The sequence below is a fragment of the Podarcis cretensis genome, assembly GCF_951804945.1.
Source record: "Podarcis cretensis genome assembly, chromosome: 11".
Taxonomy (NCBI): Eukaryota; Metazoa; Chordata; class Lepidosauria; order Squamata; family Lacertidae; genus Podarcis; species Podarcis cretensis.
This window is the reverse complement of record NC_137180.1, coordinates 40,022,504-40,042,262: the sequence shown is the minus strand read 5'-3', so window position 1 is coordinate 40,042,262 and position 19,759 is coordinate 40,022,504. Positions and strand designations below refer to the sequence as shown.

General features: G+C 39.3%; 1 protein-coding gene across 2 annotated transcripts in view; it reads left to right on the top strand.

Moving 5' to 3' along the window:
* Positions 1-17,958, top strand: part of RGS7BP (regulator of G protein signaling 7 binding protein) — a 57,705-nt gene extending 39,747 nt beyond the window's left edge. For both annotated transcript variants that reach the window (XM_079995827.1, XM_079995828.1), the window contains 4 exons: positions 5,277-5,407; positions 12,696-12,843; positions 13,242-13,312; positions 16,925-17,958. In XM_079995827.1, the coding sequence (XP_079851953.1) occupies positions 5,277-5,407; positions 12,696-12,843; positions 13,242-13,312; positions 16,925-17,022 (448 nt within the window). In that variant the 3' untranslated portion in view covers positions 17,023-17,958. The remainder of the gene's footprint in view (positions 1-5,276; positions 5,408-12,695; positions 12,844-13,241; positions 13,313-16,924) is intronic.
* Positions 17,959-19,759: the final 1,801 nt, after the last annotated feature.

The window sequence follows — 19,759 nt, the reverse complement described above, 5'->3', positions numbered from 1 at the left end:
AACCCACAGCGCCACCTGCGTCCCTTAATCACTATATTGTGGTCTTAAAATGTTTTGAAATCCGGTTTCAGGATGATGGTTAAATTATTTTCTGTTCTCAGATTAGAATATATAGATATTTGTCTCTTTTTTCCTCCTTTTCACTTTCACTAGTTCCATATAAATATAATGCAAGTGCAATGCAGTCATCTTGTAATTATAATTCTGCATGTATTCTACTTAAACTCAATTTTTTAAAAAAAATGCAATTATAAGCATTGTTTTTAATTTTAAAAATTGTGGTGGTGGTGGTAATAAATCCAGCAACAAAACTTGAGGCTTACCCCTTTTCCCTGTCATCTTTTTTTTCTGCTCAGTGATTGGTTCCTTTAATCCCCCTTTGTTTACAAATAAAATTTGGTTCTGTATTGATAAACGAAATGTTAGAAAGGGCAGTGGCGTAGCGTGGGTTGTCAGCACCTGGGGCAAGGCAAGTAATTTGCGCCCCCTAACCCGTGTATTTTAGCACTCGAGTCTCTTCCACTAGATTAGTTAAAGAAACCCTTACCCCCTAAGCACATGTATTGTTTGCAGTGAGAGAGAGTGAGTGAGCCAGGTAGGGGCAGAGAGCTGTGAGTGCGAGCGCGCCCCCTCCCCAGATGGTGCGGCCGGCCCCCCCCCCCCGCACCCCCCACGCTACGCCACTGAGAAAGGGAAAGGTTAATTGCACCACTTTTATTTACTGCCCGAAAAATAGCTTCCCTTAGTCTTGGGGCAACTGATGAAATCCTAGGGTCTTATTGGGGTTCACTCTGGGTCCAGAACCACTGGAAGTAGCCAACTTCATACCTTCTTCACATTGTCATGACACTATTGTGGTATAGCATGGACAAGGCCTAGTCACCATAGCAACCATTTCTCTGTCTTTCCCCTCAATTCAGAATCTAGAGGTCCAGGCTGAAAAAATCTCTGTTCTCCATTGCAATTGGAAAGAGAGAGGCTGTTTATGAGCTGTAGATTTGAAACAATTCCATTCCATTGCTCTATGGGCCTTTGCTTCAGTACTCCTGAACTCAAACCGCACACACCCAAAATAATAATAATAATAATAATAATAATAACCTGGTGCAAAATTTTAAAAAACTCACACAGCTTGGTTTTCCAGTTTTAATCCCAATCTGTCTACAAGCAATATAATGATAGGTTAAATTAGTTACTTATAAAGCAACTACGTAATATATAGTATTTTAGAAATAATATATTCGCTGGTTGGTAACAGCCCCAGTGACATGAGATTTTTCTACAATCAAGCAGTATATAAATTTTATGAAATAAATATTTTATTTCCAGGGATAGAATCCTGTGTCTGTATATTCCTTTCTGTTTTATGGGTTAAGCTAGTGGTGGTCAAATAACAATGCTGAAAAGGTAATGATTAGTATTAGAGCTCCCTCTATGGGGTTTATATGTAATTGCTTAGTAGCTTGTTTGTCAGTGTAGATGTGTTCTAGATATTAATATTTGCTATTCCGGTTATTATTAGCTAGTGTCATTAATTCTGAATGTCTTAAAAGTACTGCACATACGAAGAAAGATAACTGAGTTTCTTAGTGCTAACAATGTATATTAAATTGATAACTTTGATAGCATAGAACACAGGTTGACTTTCATAGTGCTAATTGTAAGAGATTTATTTTGTGATTTTGGACTTTCACTTTAAGGTGTATTCAAGTAGGAAAAATTATGGATATATAGCTTTAAAATGGTAGCCAATGGAGAAGTTGTTCTTGTAGTATCATGCACTATGGGTTGCTGACTGAGCCAAAATAAGTAGGGGACCTTAGAGGAAATGAATAGGAATGCGGGTGAAATTTGATTCAGTACACATTTAAAGTTGAATTTATCAATTAGACACTTTCCAAAGCAATGTGAAAACCGAAACACATCCATCTTTCAAAATTCGCACTTAACCGAATTCTTTGATGCAGTCCTCCAACCAATGTTTACAAAAATGCATTATATTAGGAGAGGTTGCTTGCATAAATGTGTGCATTGGTCAAAACTGCAGACAAAAATGTGTTTACTATGAGAAATCCACACTAAAATACTGAAGAATTTCCATGAGGGCTTTTTATAATGAAATCGACAAATCACTGCAGAAATGTGGAGAACTGAATTTAAGAATGGGAAAATGTGAAACAGATCCTTCCAACCCTAGAAATGAATATGTGCAAATGCGCGTTCAGATTTTGGCTACTTGAGGGTGGCTACATCAGGAAATTGGAGCCAAACATATTAGCCCCACGGCTTCTATTGGCATCTGGACTTCTGGTAACTTAACTAGGGAACCCTAGGTTGGAAATGGCATCAGCCACATCTGAGACCATTTGTAAGTGATGTTTCTAAAAATCTTAAGCAATAAGAATTCTGGCTCACTCTGAAACACTATATTTCAAACCTAATTGGAATTACCCTCTGTCACATAGGAACAGACACGTGAGTGAATTCTTAACACTATTATCTGGCTTGGTGCTTGTGAAGGGTGGATCTTTTGCACACACAAAAGACCGTGATTTAGCCTCTTATTTGCTCTCAGGATCTTCTCAAACACCTGTGATTTTGATACAGAATTGTTTAATGTTCAGAGCTTTGCTGCATACTTTTATTTTTAATCACATTTCTTCATCTAGAAAAGTAACACAGAAGCATTAGAGCTCCACTTTATATAGGATAAAACATTGCTATCAGTGATAGACATCTTTAGAGAAGATCAAACCTATCCATTTTTAAGGAAATCAGCCCTGAGTGCTCACTGGAAGGACAGATCCTGAAGCTGAGGCTCCAAAATTTTGGCCACCTCATGAGAAGAGAAGACTCCCTGGAAAAGACCCTGATGTTGGGAAAGATGGAGGGCACAAGGAGAAGGGGACGACAGAGGATGAGATGGTTGGATAGTGTTCTTGAAGCTACCAACATGAGTTTGGCCAAACTGAGGGAGGCAGTGGAAGACAGGAGTGCCTGGCGTGCTCTGGTCCATGGGGTCACGAAGAGTCGGACATGACTAAATGACTAAACAACAACAACAACAAATTAGTACAACAAAATTCTACTGAGCATTACAGTACTTATGATTGCTGTTGCTAGTTACTGTAGTGTCTTGTCACAGTGACAGTCAAATGTAAAAATCAATACACTGTAAAAAAAAAGGTCATTCATATGAGGTATAATAAATGATTACTGGTGGAAATCTTTTGAAGGCCTTTTTTAAAAAAAAAACAGGAAATTTTCAGTGCCATAAGTTCATTAGTAACAATAAACAAATATCAAGTTTGATCATTGCAGATTATTATTATTATACTAAATACAAGAAAAATTAACATGCTAAATTAGATCACTCTAGCACAGAAGTAACCAATGTGATGCCTTCCAGGTGTTTTGTTGGACTACAACTCCCATCATCCCTTATCATTGACCATAATGGATGCGGTAATGGGACTTGTAGTCCAACAACATCTGAAGGGCACCACGTTCGCTACCCTTGCTCCATGGAATTTCCCAGTGCAAACTGAAAATTATTGAAAACATTTACAGAAAAAGTGTATTTCCCTAGGCCTTAATTTTTCAACATTTCTCATAAATTCCTAGTATTTTATAAATTATACGCGGGTGGCCCTGTGGGTAAAAGCCTCAGCGCCTAGGGCTTGCCGATTGAAAGGTCGGCGGTTCGAATCCCCGCGGCGGGGTGCGCTCCCGCTGCTCGGTCCCAGCACCTGCCAACCTAGCAGTTCGAAAGCACCTCCGGGTGCAAGTAGATAAATAGGGACCGCTTACCAGCGGGAAGGTAAACGGCGTTTCCGTGTGCGGCTCTGGCTCGCCAGAGCAGCGATGTCACGCTGGCCACGTGACCCGGAAGTGTCTCCGGACAACGCTGGCCCCTGGCCTCTTAAGTGAGATGGGCGCACAACCCCAGAGTCTGTCAAGACTGGCCCGTACGGGCAGGGGTACCTTTACCTTTACCTTTACCTTACCTATCATTCTTTTTGGGTAAAAGGCCCCAGCACTTTTAAAAGAGAAAACAAAAGACCTGCCTCTCTTGACCTCATGGTCCACTCTAACTGCAAACTTGGCATAAGAACACCTCTGAGAGGACTCTGCTGGCATTAAAAAGAGAGTTCTGAAACATCGTGCAAAGGATGAATCTTTACAACCACCAGGGATGCTGAAGAACATCTTTGTACAAGTTATACTCCGAACAGGATATTTTGCCCTCATGAGTGTGATTTCAAAAGAAATCAATGAAGATAACAGCCATGCATTTGAGAACGGAAGTCAGCTGTAATCTAAGAAGAAGGGTTACAAAAAATAGCACATTAACAGGGCATTGCAGCATTAGAGCAGCGAGTCAGCATCTGATCGTGTCTCTAGGGTTGTTGGTTGGAGTAAAAGGGAGAGAGGGTAGAGCCAAAGGAGAAATTGTGATCTTTAAAATCAGTAATTACTCTGAACTTGTGTGGCATCTGCTGCTATAAATAGTGTTTAATCCAAGGCTGGAATTACTTTTGACAGGAATCAGAAATTATAGTACTTAAGTTAAAGCTTTCCCCTGTTTAGTCCAGTTTTTATCTTTGTGCAGTACTGCATGTAGCTTGAAAACATTTTAAGGTACTGTATTTGACCAGGTTAAATAAAACATCAGGAAAAATGACATTTTATTCACACATTTGTTTTGCAAGTCCCTCAGAATTCATTGCTCACCCAGGGGTGATTGACTCTTTTTAGATTTAGGGACAGAACCTACATCTTGTGGGGAAATTCGCACCATGCCTCTTCTTCTCTCCCCCCCCCCCCCCCCGCCATATGCGTTTTTCGTGGTATACTTGGAGCTACAAGCTGAGCTGGTCCTGTCTGCAATTTTTATTTCAGATCAGCATTACAAAATTATTGGTATGTTTTAAACATGTATATAGTCTTAATTCTATCAATGTTTAATTGTATTTCAATGATGGATTTCTCTACGTTTTAGCAGTTCTTGTATTTATCTGTAAGCCACCTTGAGTCCCACCAGAGAAAAAGGTGAAGTATAAATACATAAATAATAATAACAATAATAATAATAGTATTATCATCTGTATTGTTAAATCATACACCTTAAAAGATGTCTATAGAATTACAAGGTGCGTATATAATTCTTCAAAAATAGACCGTTTTTAAAAACTGTCTAGAATGTCTAAACTGTGGAGACAGATAAATTATGGAAATAACATTTTCTGTTTGATTCTTTTTATATATTGTTGCAGCCCAGAAGATGGTGAGATTCATCCTGAGATCTGTAGACTATATATTCAGTTGCAGTGTTGCTTAGAAATGTATACGACAGAGATGCTAAAATCCATATGCCTACTAGGATCACTTCAGCTTCATCGAAAAGGTATTCACCTACATCATAAATGCTCTTGGTCTTGCTTCATTCACTTCAGTTGTCATTGGCTATGTGTTAAACAGGACTTTTGCCATGCAGCTTCATCTGTTATTCTCCAACTAGCCTGCCCATGGGATGTTAGAGCGCTTTATGCCTCATTCTGGACAACTGTGTCCGCGCCAACATGCACCTAAAATTCTTGAAAACTTAGCCTACACTGTTGATTTCAGTGGAATATGCACATGGATTAGTTGCTTCCATTGAAATAGAAAGAATCAATATATTGATCATAACCATAAGTCATTACAAGATAAAATTTAGATAAGTAGCAAAAAAAGTTATTATAAAAACCATCTTCCATATTTATTAAGTATTTGTTTGTTTGTTACATTTAGATCCTGCCTTTCATCCTAAGAGCTCAAGGTCATGATCACCCCACCCTCACATCCTTTCCTTCTTCCTTATCTCCTCCATACACATAGTTAAAATTTATAGTTTTGGAGGAATTTAGAACCAAAAATCCCATATCCAAGAACAACACTATTTCCATTGGCCCATAATCATTAAATGAGATGCAATGACTTACTTTTAGAACTGTAGTTCCTCTTTGGTTTTTCCACCTAAATAGACCTCGGGTGAACTGATTGGGAACCTATGGTCCTCTTGTTGTATTCCAGCTCCCATCAGCTCCAGCACACATGGCCAGTGCTTAGGAATGATAGGGGTTGTTTTCTCTGGATTGTTGTTTGCCTTGATTTATAGCTAAAGGGTGGGTTTTCCCTAGGAAAAGAGTGGGGCAAGGGGGAAACCTCTCATGCCCATGCTTTTTAGGCATGGGACAATCATGCCTATGGATGAGCCCTAATCCCCCTAGTCCAGAGGTTCTCAACCTGTGGGTCCCCAGATGTTGTTGGACTACAACTCCCATCATCCCTGAGCTCTGGCCTTGCTAGCTAGGGATGGTGGGAGTTGTAGTCCAACACCATCTGGGGACCCACAGGTTGAGAACCTCTGCGGCCTCGTCCCTTCGTCCTCTTCAAGTCTTTCATACTTATCAGTGGGCTGCGCACTGAGCTTGCGTATGTCTATCTGGCATAGATTGTGGTATGTTACAACATATCTAGCAGGTTGCATTTCATCAATATATTTCACAGCTGCTGCATCTTCTATGCCTAGCAGTGCTGCTTTTGGTGTAGCTCTGAATTCGTGGCCATATACCCAAATTGGCTCTATGTACAGTTTTCCAAGGAAAAGTCTACTGAGCTAGCCTAGTTGATGCGTGTTAGCTTTTTCATGGAAGTTTTCATGAGAACCAGAAAGGGCTGAACAAATGTTAGCATTTGTGAATAAGTCTGGCCCAAGTCTAGTCTCTGCTGGAGGAGGGGAAGACTGTGCTTATAGGTGTTTAGCAAAAGCAGGCTGTTCTGTTCAGCACTTTTGCTAACTTCATCTTCCTCATGGGTATAGAACAACTCTGCAGAATCAAAGCCTGGGGCTCTTTGTTGCTTTTTATATCTTTTGTAAAGTTCAGCTAGTTACCCAAGTTCAGACTACTCCTGGAGGGAGCTGACCTACAGGAGGAAAAGTAGGCTGCTTGTATAGTGGAAAAAATCTCAAGAACAAAAATAGCTGCTCCACAGAAATACATTGAGCTGTTTCTAATCCAGATGTGCCCTTCTCTTGCAAACACGATGCTTTCCCCCCACACACTAATTGGGCAGAAGACAACGCTGGGCACATCTACTGTGGAGCCATATAAGAAACGCATCTCCGCTCATCTGTTCCCTGTTAATTCATGCCAGTAAACAATACTAGGAAATGTGGGGACGTACTTTCCATCAATAGGACCTGTTCTTACAGCTGTCCTTATTTATAAAGCACATTTATATAAGCGGTGAATGCTTTTAATGCACAAATGCTGTTGGGTTTTTATAATATTTTCACAATAAGCCCTCATATCTGTAGTAGCTTGCTGCTCTAAATGCCCAGTCATAATTTGGGGAGCTGCTGCAGTGTAATGTGAGTTGGGAAGCCCCATCTGGTTCAAATATTTACTTCAACCATGAACTTGCTAGGTAGCTTTAGGCAAGGTAGCATTTCTTCAGCTTTCTTCTACCCTCTCCCCAATCTGTAGCATGGCAACAAAGATATATTTTGCAGCATTGTTGTCAGGATTACTAAGGATACATTTGAAGTGTTTGGCACAGTCAGGAAAAGTGTTACATAACTGCAAATTTTATTAGAAAATATTCATAGGGAACAAAGGAAGGTAGCCTAAACCAGGTCAGGTGGTTTTTCCTTTTAGCCCAGCGCAGTTAGGCTGAAAAGTATCCAAAATGACAAAGCCAGACAGTGCTTAACTATGGGTTAACTATAGCCTCCAAGTAGGAATAGAGGTGAGTGGTCTTTATTTGGAAAATGTGGTACAAATTGATCTCTGCAGGCTTCATCCATTCATCACCTGGGCCCATGTGAAAGAGGCCCTCACCACTCAAATTAGATTCACTGGCTAACATTGTGCAGTTGCAATAGTAGTAGTAGTAGCAATGATCGATTGATTGATTGATTGATTGATTGATTGATACATACATACATACATACATACATACATACCCTGCCCAGCCCAGAGTTTCCCCAGCCACTCTGGGCAGCTCCCAATCGAGTGTTAAAAACAATACAGCATTAAATTTTAAAAACTTCCCTAAACAGGGCTGCCTTCAAATGTCTTTTAAAAATAAGGTAGTGGCGAAGTAAATTTTCTTCACTACTGTTGCCACCACAGAGCAGACCCTAAAATGGTTTCTAACTAAAGCTGGAATGAAATATTTTGTCTAGCTTTTTCCAGTATTTTTAAGGGGTGAAGCAAAACACCCCTTCCAGTGTTGATTCAGTCTCTTCGGAGCAGGTAAAATTATTTCATAGGGAAGTCTCACCCTTCAAATAACAGGTATCTGAGGGTGGTTCCTTTCCCTTTTAGCTGTTTCAAGGTGCAGCTTGATTGACCACAGCCATCCAGTAGTATCCATGGGGACAGAACTTCCCTGGGAATGATGCAACATTATGATGAAGCATTGCTCTCTGGAACATTCTTGTGGAGAAAAGATGGCTTTCCCCCATGGACATCTAGTCAGGATGATTGAATCCTAATAAAGCACAGCTACAGGGTTCTATATTTTCAGGAATTCTTCCTTGCTCCCTTTTAGACAACAACTTAATATATGGAAAGGTTTCTTTAGTTGAAATATGGCTAGGAAAAGTTGTTATTCAAATATTTTTTCACTTAGGCTTAATATTTCTATAACTAATCTAATTTTTAAGTAAGTTGCTGAGTACCACACAGATGTGATTGCAGAAGTGTTGAGTGCATCTGTTGGATGGTGCATGAAAAATCTCAAGTCCAAACCCGCCCTCCAGCCTGCCATTTTATCTACAGTTCTTTTTTCGAGCTGAGCACTTTCCCCACTAAAAAAAAATTAGCCATGAAGCATAGAGACCCTTAGAATTGTTAAAACAACCGGAATAACTCTTAAGGAACTGCTTTTTTCACCCACTGCTATTCACAGACTATGTACTCTTCTTTTCTTCATATATTTTTTATTGCAAACATAGCACGAAAAGCGGGTGAGGAAAGAAACAAAGTAAACGCCCATTAACAATAAAATAATCCATTGAGAAAGATCAAAATAATCTCAGCAATCCAAATTTAAATAAGCACACTAATATAAACAGTCCATATGTTCTAATATGAATCCAAGCGAGATTGACGATTTTAAAATAGACGCTAAAATGTAGAAAGGGCAGTAAGAACTTCAAACCACTGAGTAATGGATGGTGGGTGTTTGTCCTTTCAGCCTTGAGCTATAAGTCTCTTTGCAGTCATAAAGACTCACAGGATCCACTTTTGTTATACCCTTACACTCCAGTGCTAAGCACACTAACTTTGGTTATTTATTTTATTTCAAATACATCTAAAACTATTTTATTTCCATGTATGAATTCGTTGTATTTCTATATCACCTTTCTGCCAAGAGATCAAGGTGATTTACATATTTTAAAATACCAAAGCAAGCATGTCATCAGAGTTTTCTGAGATCCTTTAAGTGTCCCTTTTAGGAGCTGACAGCCTCCCTTTAATATTTATTGTCTACTTTTATTTCTCAAAGGAAACCAACAGCAGGCAAGGGGGGAGGGGAACAGGTCAGTGGAACAATATCAGAACAGTCAATGTAACCGCGGTTTGAACAATAAATTAAAAATAATTCCACAGTTATACCAAATGAACATCAAAACAGTGCCACAAATTCAAAATGCCTATGGAAATTCAGGATGACATGCATTAAATGGCAATTCACTTCAGGAATAACATAGTTTAAAATCCAAAAACATAGCCTCCTCTGAGTGGGGCTATTTCTTTGTACCAAGGTAATGCCAGTACACATATCCAGTAAACGCAGTAACCTGTCTTGCAAAGCCTAAAATGGATTGGGCTACTGTCAGGAATGCAGCCCAGGATTGGAGAAGGAGTGCACAGAAACCTAGGCAATGCTACCAGTTATCAAAATACAGTATAATTTCATTTCTTCAAAAGCTGTCAGTCATGCAACACATTCACACATGCTCTGCAGTGATACAGTTACCAAGATATTTGCTCTAACTAGATGGCCAGTCTAGAAGCACAGAGAGATGTATGAAGTGGGTGCCTATTATTATTATTATTATTATTATTATTATTATTTATAAATCCAGAGGCCTCAGCTTACCAATATAACTTCATATGTTGTTTGGGGTGCTGCAGAGGTCTTCAACCAAAAGTGGCTCTGGGCCCAAATTTCCTATATGGTGCTTAATCTGTTGCTACTTGACTAGTGAACTGATGTGCTGAATGCAGATATCTTTAGAATTGCAAGGAGTTCTCTCAATATATGACCTAAGGTCATAATCTCTGACCTCTAGAGGGCAAATGGGCATAGCTGTCCAGAAACCTTACGCTCTTCTTCCAAGGGCTGCTCTCAGTAAACAATGTCCTGCTTATCTGTTCAGCAAGCTGTTTTTTCTCTGTGGCATGCTCACACTCTAAGCGTTTCGTAATTCATCTCATCCCTACAATAAATTCTTAATCACAATGTAATTGATTATATTAACAATAATAATATTATAAAGGTATATGAATATTTGCAAAATCTATAGCCACATTTGGCAAAATAATATCTGACTTACTGCGTTGTGGGACAGCATTGTCTAGATAAGTCCTTAGGCATGTCTTCCACAATCCTTGAAAAAATTGGTTGGCCTAACAGTTAGGTACAAGTCTGACTACTGCCACATCCTGAAACCTCTTCCCTGTGTGTACTTCATAAAAAGAAGCAGAGAGAAGACTAATGTGAAAATTAATCCTAACCATCAACAGGTGAACCAATGACAAGGAAAATCTTGAGAACTGTCTGGCAGCTTATTGTTAGCCATGCCTCATGACAAATTTGGGAATTTACAAGGTGTTGGCCTTCTGTGCACAGATGCCACTTCAGAGTTACCCTTTGTCTGGGGCTGAGCTGCTGCACTGGAAAATGTGGAACGACTGCCTGAAGGCAATCAAGTGCTTCTCATGCGGAAATTGCTGAATGCCAGAGTTTATTACTTTGTTCTCATTGTGAGTGTGCAACTAGCACTTGTGCTGTCTAAAAGAATTCATTATTTTGCAACAGTGCACTCAGTTGTCTCTTATATTCAAACAAATTTTTGATTTAATTCAATTAGAAGAGATCCTGAGCAAGGAACCCTCTAAACTATTAAAGGCTCCCTTTTGCTTTATTTTTTACATTTGTGTAGCTGGCCCATCACTTTCCACCTTACCCCTTTGACTCAGACCACTTGTGTTAGCCTGAGTGACTTACCTTGTGTGTTAAATGAATTATTTCCAAAGCATGGCATTTTACCTAAACGAGGCCAAAAAAATCAATGTGAGACATGCTCTAAGGAATTCATATAATCAAACAGGTAGTTTAAAACATGAAACATCTGTGACTCTGCTACAGTGCTTCCCTGATAGAAATTCAAAATGATATCGAAATGGTGCACTGAGGACACTCCAAAATAAAATCAGTGCTGCACGGCCTTTGCCAGACCCAGTTCAGAAACCTCCCAAACTGAAACTCATTGCACATTCGTTGTTTAGCATTTTGTGTGCAACATATAGCGAAACATCTTAGACCATAACAGTTTTTGATAGTTAATATTTTAACTTTCCAGGGTTAAAATATTAAACTAGGGTGTGTTTCTTGCCTAATTTTGAGCTAAGTAAGCATAAAAGGAATAAATTGGTTAAATAATGTGTTCTGGTTCCCTCACTCTTAATTTCAAAATGTACAAGTGCTATAAGAAACAAAAATTAAGTTGGAAGGGAGATCTTTAGATGTGCTGAGGAGGAGATGTTGAAATGTACTCACCTGTTTTCATAGAGAGAAATGAGGACCCTGAAAATGACTTTCAATGTTGTGGTGACTAAAATTGGTGTAGATGTTCCAAAATGCTCCAAGTTTATTCTGAACTGCTGTGTTTTATTTAATTATTGTTTTTTATGTACTATATTTTATTGTATTTATATTATGTTAGAAACTACCCCAAGTTCACTGTGTGATGAGTGGCAGTCTAGAAATCATATATATACATAGTAAGAGATTTCATAGCAGAAATATCAATAATGACTCAAAAGGTTTGTAGAGTGCTGTACAGCAATTGCATTTAATTATGTATGACAGATAAAAATTAGTTAAGGAGATCATTACAAAATGCTTTGTGATAAGAATGGGGCTGCATGAGGGAAGAGGCATCATTGACAAAAAATTTCATGCTATAAATAGAGTTCATAAGCAAAGATAGCCTTGGAAATGTGTGCATTACAATAGGCGGTGGAACCATAGAAACAAGAGGGGTGGCTGAAGAGAAGCTGGACTTCTTTGGGAAGAGTAACAGAATAGAAATTTAATAAATAAGAAATAATAATAAAGTTGCCAGGCTGCGTACCTCACTAGTTGTTCACTTTCCTTTACTTAATAGAAGGGGAATGAACTCTGCAGAATATGTAAACCCACGGAAAAATTCATTATTTATATAGGTCACACAGAATTGAACTTTCCATAGTACAGAATTTTTATTTATTTACCTTATTTCGTTAGTTCATAGTATACATAGCACTCAAGTCCAGCAATTATTTCAAGAATGAGAGATGCTGGGTGTGGGGAAATGTGGTTATGAGGGTTTTTTGTAATTATAGTTTGGTTTGTTTTTGACCATTTGAAAGGGATAGAGACTTGTGCCGCACCCAAGATCATAGACAGTAAAGTAGAGGAGAGTTCAGAAGTCCCTATTTTAGAAGACACATCATCTTCACCAACAGACATTCAACAACATTTATGGCAGGTTTCCACGGATATTGAAAATACTGAAAGGTATGTTTTCTATTTATTATTCCTAATTTGATCCCATTAAACAGTGAGGCATGTGTGGAAGTAGACCTTTGTCTCCACATCCCTTCATGGAACTTCACAAAAAGCTTGCTGGAATAAAAATTGCCTCTGAATGAGCAGCCATACTCCTTCTTAATGGAAGAACATACTTGAATAAAATTGGAGACTTACAGTGGTCTTTTTATTATAACTCCATCACTTGTCCATTAGACGTCTGCAAAAATTATTCAGTCCAACATTCTGATTTTTATTTTATTTTTATCCTTTTTGTTCAGACATAGTACTATTCTTGGAATCCTGAAAAGCAGAAGTACGTAGCTTTTATCTAAGCTTAAGCAATGTCTGTTCTATTTGAACAGTTCTGTGCTTCATTTCTACAGGGATATGAGAGAAATGAAAAACCTTTTAAGCAAACTCAGGGAGACTATGCCTTTGCCACTGAAAAATCAAGGTAAGCCTTTCTTTTCTGCATCTGATAATTGGATAGTTAAGTGATCAGACTTGGTTTCTTCTGGTAATGTTAAACAAACTCCTAATATTCTAAATAGAGAAAAGGTTTGACAATGTAACATTCCTCTAAATTATTAAAAAAAAATTTATAGAAGTGTGGCTTAGCTTCTTAGCCTTTACCCCAGTTGAAATAAAGTTTGCACTCATATACATCCCTTTATTCTTATCTCTTTCTTTCGATTCATAATTTCCCTCTATGGTCTCCCTACTGTTGAAATTTAAATTGCATGCCAAGGAAGATTGGAAAATGTTTGTTGATTATTTAAAAACTCAGTGTAAACATGTTAAGATGCAAATAGGATTTGAGTGAGAGCAGCAGTGGAAACGACAGTGGAATTTTGTTGTTGTTGCTTGTTTGTTTGTTTTTGTTTTTTTGTAGAAGCAAAGGCATGGAGTAACTATAATATGCAGCACAAATTGAAATTTTGGGGGAACCTTGGAGGGAGAGAGGGAAAGTCCTAGGTTGACTGATTTATTGTAAAACCCAAAATGTTGTTTAATTATTATTATTTTTAAAAAAAATCTATGCAGTAAATAAAATTAATAAACCGCCCTAAGACCTCTGCCTATATGATGGTATAAATTCAATAAATAAATGAAAAAAATGAAAAAGAAAAAGGGCAAGGTTTAGGTTAGCAACGTTAGAAGAAACTGGTGTGACTTGAGGGAGCAAGGCAGGCTGAAGGGCAAGAATGTTTCTGTACCTATGGGAGAAGCAGAACCCTCTTGGAATACTGATGCTCTCAACTTCTCCATAGCAGGTTCAGGTTGTATATATGGGTAAATAAAGCACGCAAAAATAAAAAAGAAGTTTAAGTTGCATGCTTCTCTAATCTGCTATTTTTCTCTCTCATGTTAGTTTGTAAACTTGATGGCACTATATGAATAATATTGTTAGTGATGTCGCAGTCAGACCTTGCCTGGTACCCATAGATCAGAACATACAACTCTGGTATTATGTCTCAATTCGAAGTGGTAGTTTTGGTCTCTAAAATCCTAATTGGGCCGGGGTTATTTTAGGGACTGCTTCTCCTGTATAGATGATGATCGGATTTATTTTTGTTTCATGTATTTGTAAGCTTCTTTGGGTACAAAAGTAAAAGTATGGGGTAGAAATAAGTAATTATTAACTAGGTAATCATTAGCAACTTAAGGAATTAAGAGCTGGACAACGCTGAATTATGAAGGGGCATAATGTTCAACTAGCTGTGCCTAGAGGAGTTACTTCTCTACTAAAACATAATAAAAATGGAGAATAAATTCAAATATTTCCGTGGAGTTTAAATGGAGGTTGCCAACAAAACTCACATTAAAGTTCAGTATGATAGCCCTCATTGCTATCTGCCACTCAGTGATTAGATGTAATCTCCCATTCATCTGGGTCCTTTTTCACACCTTATAAAATGAATTTAAGCACTGGTTTCAGAATAAATTTGAAGATTTTCCATCCCTGAGCCAATTTCAAATTATACATTTTTCTTCATGGAGGAATACTTGCAGTGAGCTGTTGAAGCTCATGTATGTGCAGGGCTGGCCCAAGCCATTTCAGTGCCAGAGGCAAAACCCCTAAACGGTGTTCCTGTCTCCCGCCATTTAGCAGTGTTTAAGGACATAATGGGACGCGGGTGGCGCTGTGGATTAAACCACAGAGCCTAGGACTTGCCGATCAGAAGGTCAGCGGTTCGAATCCCCACGACAGGGTGAGCTCCCATTGCTCGGTCCCACCTCCTGCCCACCTAGCAGTTCAAAAGCACCTCAAAGTGCAAGTAGATAAATAGGTACCACTCTGGCGGGAAGATAAACGGCATTTCCGTGCGCTGCTCTGGTTTGCCAGAAGTGGCTTAGTCATGCTGGCCACATGACCCGGAAGCTGTACGCCGGCTCCCTTGGCCAATAAAGCGAGATGAGCGCCGCAACCCCAGTCGATCACGACTGGACCTAATGGTCAGGGATCCCTTTACCTTTACCTTTAAGAACATAAGAACCTGCTGGATCAGGCCAGTGGCCCATCTAATCTAGCATACTGTTATTACAGTAGTCAACCAGTTACCTATGGGATGCCCACAAGTAGGACCTAAATGCAATAGGGCTCTCCCTACCTGTGATTCCTAGCAACCGTATTCAGAGACATAACACCTCCAACCATGGAGCAGGAACACAGCCATCATGGCTAGTAGCCATTGAGAGCCTTATCCTCCGTGAATTTATCATATCCTCTTTTAAAAGCTATTCAAGTTAGTGGCCATCGCTGCCTCTTGTGGAAGTGAATTCCATAGTTCCACCGGGTGTTGCTTAAAAGACATACAGTCATACCTCGGAAGTTGAACACCAGTGTGGTGTGGTTAAAAGTGGTAGTCTCGTAATCTGGGTAACCAGGTTCGCGTCTCCGCTCCTCCACATGCAGCTTCTGGGTGACCTTGGGCTTGTCACACTTCTTTGAAGTCTCTCAGCCCCACTCACCTCACAGAGTGTTTGCTGTGGGGGAGGAAGGGAAAGGAGATTGTTAGCCACTTTGAGACTCTTTAGGGGAGTCTCTTCTTCTTCGGCTCCCGAACGCCGCAAACCCGGAAGTGAGTGTTCCGGTTTGCGAACGTTCTTTGGAACCCGAACATCTGTTGTGGCTTCCAATTGGCTGCAGTAGCTTCCGTTCTGCTTCCAAGGTACCACTGTATTTTCTTTTGTCCTGAATCTTCCAGTGTTCTGCTTCATGTAGTGTATCTGAGTTATCATAAGAGAGGGAGATTTTTTTATTATTACAGTTCAGCAGGAGGTTCTCCCATGCAGAGCCATTAAAATTCCTGCATAGCTTCCATTCTTTTCAATGAAACTTGTGCAGGAGAACTTCGCAGATGATTGAGCCTCATGATTTCTATCTGTTTGAATCCCACTCTACCAGTCCTACTGGCAACTAGGATCCATCATTTGAAGCAGCTGCTTCACCTTACCTCATTGTAAAGTAAAGCAGTGGTTATGGTAACTCAGAAGCCCACATTTACTTGGTGCGGTGACCCATCAGTTTATTGTCACGTGAATTTTGGACTTTGCATCTTCGGCAGTTGTTAGTTCCATGCATTTTAACTGCGGGTTTGCCTGTTTTATGACTGCTACTTGAGGCATTCGAGCCAAAATTTACATAACCCCCCTATTAGTATGGAATTTGATGAACGATGACATGTGCTGGTGCATTAGAGGCGAGCTGTAATAGGCACTCAAAACAACTTCCAGTATAAATGCCTCACCAGATCTGCCGCAGCTATCAGAGCAGTTCCCAAGTGCTAAGACATAAGACTGAAGCTTTTCTGATATTTGGTTACAAGTGTCAACATCATGTTATAATAAGCCAACAAATCAAAAAGTGGTAAGAAGTATTCATCATGCCAGTTCATCATGAAAAACAATTATCTAGGGTTTCTTTACAAATCCCCCCCCCCTTGCAGATCGTGACCCACAGGTTGCAAAACTCTGAAGAAACACACAGAAAACGTGTCCTTCAGAATATATGCTTTGCTGCTGCTCAGCTTAATTCTATCTTTTGTTTTCTTTTAAATCGCAGATGACAGCAGCCTCCTAAACTTGACTTCAACTCCTTATCCATTAGTGCGAAGACGGAAGCGGAGGTTCTTCGGATTGTGCTGTCTTGTCTCGAGCTAGATGATCCAGTACAGAAATGCACAGATGACCACAGCCAATACAATTTGACCTTTAGCGGGATAAACCTTAATGCTCTAAGTGGTAGTGTGTGTTTTCTACACGACTAATTATTTCTTCCCTCCTTTTCAAGAGTTTTACAATTTGTTGCTGATAAGAACCAAATCAGGAAACCGATTTAACATTATGAAGAATATTTTTAACTTTTTTTAATGGCATACTGCATGCCTGATTTAAACCATTCTGTGATTAGATGCAAATATTATAATTATGAAATAAAACATTCAGATTTTTTTATTTTGTGTACAAACCACCACAGCCAATTGTGTACAGTACAATAGTAGGACTGTAGCTCTTGCTAGTATGATGTTAAAACTATTTGAACATATTCTATTAAGCAATCCTAATCCATAGAAAACTATTTAGAACAGCAAAATTGTGCTTAAGTTCTAAAAAGCTAAAATAAAAAGATCCAATATCATAAGAGAACTTGCACAAACTCTCCTATTGCTTTTTATGCTCTCATTCATATTTAGTCTTCCACTCTATATCTCAACTTATACAAGAGCTTCATAATACAGTATCTTAATTTCTATTACACAAGCAACATAACATCGATATGTTGATCCTGTAAATATGAGATAGTTATATCTACATATGTACAATGCATAGAAATAGCTAATTTACTTTTTAAATCCCCCACAAATGTATCTATTTCAGCTTTGGGAAGAAAGGCTAAAAATTTAAAAGATGGTGTAGGAAACTATAAAATCCACAGATGTAAAGCAAATTATCCTATTTTGTCTCCATTAAAGGTTGAAGCATGGTGTCTGAACATCAATTTAGTGTTACTGCTTTTAGGGCATGCCAGAAGTAGCTCTAACTGTAAAATATTAAACATTTTACATTGTTAATAAATATTTTTTAGTTAAACTAAAACATGTCTTTTGGGTAATAATTTTATGGCTAAATACCATGTATGGTTGCCTCTACCCATCTTGCCTGCTTTGTTTAGAAGAATTTGAATCATTGGTCTCATTCACATGTAATACTAAATCATGGCTTACCACTATGGCACAAGTTAGAATGAGTCTGACCAAAGCCTCAGACTTGCAAATTCCATGTTCCCACATGGTTGGGGTAAGGATTTCTGCCATGTTTACTTTCAGTTTCCATAAATCCTGCCCTATTGTTATGTACAAACTGGGGTGTGTTTGTGGTCTAAAATAAACTCTTGTAAGTTTCAAAAGCAGCAAATTCAACCCATGGATTATGAAGCTGGTTTCTCAGTTTGTTTAAAAAGACCATCTCTGGAGCATGAATAAACCAGGACTCATCGAAACTAAAAATAAGTGTGGCAGAAGTCCTTCTCCTGGCCAAGATGGAGGAGGTGGGAAGCTCATGCAGTAAGTAGTGCGAAACCACGTTTCCATGTTATCTGCAAATCCGCATACGGTCTGGCCTGTAATTCAGATCCCTACGTTGCAGAGGGTTGGACTAGATGACCCTCTGAGACCCTTCCAAGTCTACAATTCTGTGGTTCAATGACCTGGTTACCTTGCTCTTCCACGTCATTTATGCAAAACAGTGGAATGAAGGTGCAATTTGTAGCAAATGTGTGCTTAGGGGTTGGACTTCTTAGAGGCTGACCAGGGCTCAGCAACGTTTTTTGAGGCCGGTCTGGTCCATTCCCCAGCAGACCTCTGGGTCTCTTGAGCATGTGCTCAAGCTATTTCTGGCGCTCTTCCAGGTCGGAAGAGCACCAGAAATAGTGTATGCACATGTGCACGGGCACTTCTCCGTCCCAGAATTGCACCAGAAGTTGCATGACACACACGTACAGGCGCTCTGGGTTAGGGGCACCCACGCGCATATGCTCTTTCTGGCGCACTTCCGGGATGGAGGAGCACAGGCTATTTCTGACCTGGACATCAGTCCCTGCAGTGAGAAAAAAATGGTGCCACGAAAAAAAGCACAGAATCCCCACGCTGATTCACGGTACGGCCGTGGGCCGGTTCCAGGAAGCTCATGCGCCGGAATCGGCCCATGGGCCTTAGGTTGCCGACCTCTGGCTTAATCCATCTGCCTGCCACTTTCCCTCTGCAGTCTAGGCTGCAGTCCTACTTCTTCATAAATGTAGCAAATATGTCTCTTAAATAATTGCTGAGGAAGATGTTTAAAGGACAAAAGCAGCATTCAAGGAGGAACGTTCAGCAAAGCTTTCTTGCCTTCTACATTGTGAATTGCCCCCTTGTTCCTTGGCTTTAAAGCTGAAATATTGATAGCCAGGTTCCCAGACTTGAGCTTGTTTATGAACACCTAGTTTAAGCTAGTGAAAGGGATACATAATGCCATATTGTATTATTTTATCTGTTTCTTTGAGTTTTAGGCAGCAATCCAATTGCTTAAGGTGGAACAAAAATAACAGACTAATATATCAAATGCTACCACCAAGTAGCAAAAAAAGTGGACTAAAGTGTAAATGATGTCCAAATCTTTACTTCAAATGTTGCTTGCAAATTACTGCACAGACTCTAGGGGGGAAATAATCTTTAAAATAATGTTGATTCTCACTACACCATCAAAGCAAATCTTAGTACTACTCAGAGGATTGGATTATTACTCTAGTGATGCTTTCTACACAAAGAGGGAAAGTTCCTCCTAATGAACAGCAAAGTGAGAGTTGTTTATCAGCACTCAGCACAACAATGTGTGGAACAGAGCTTGTATATTGTTTAAC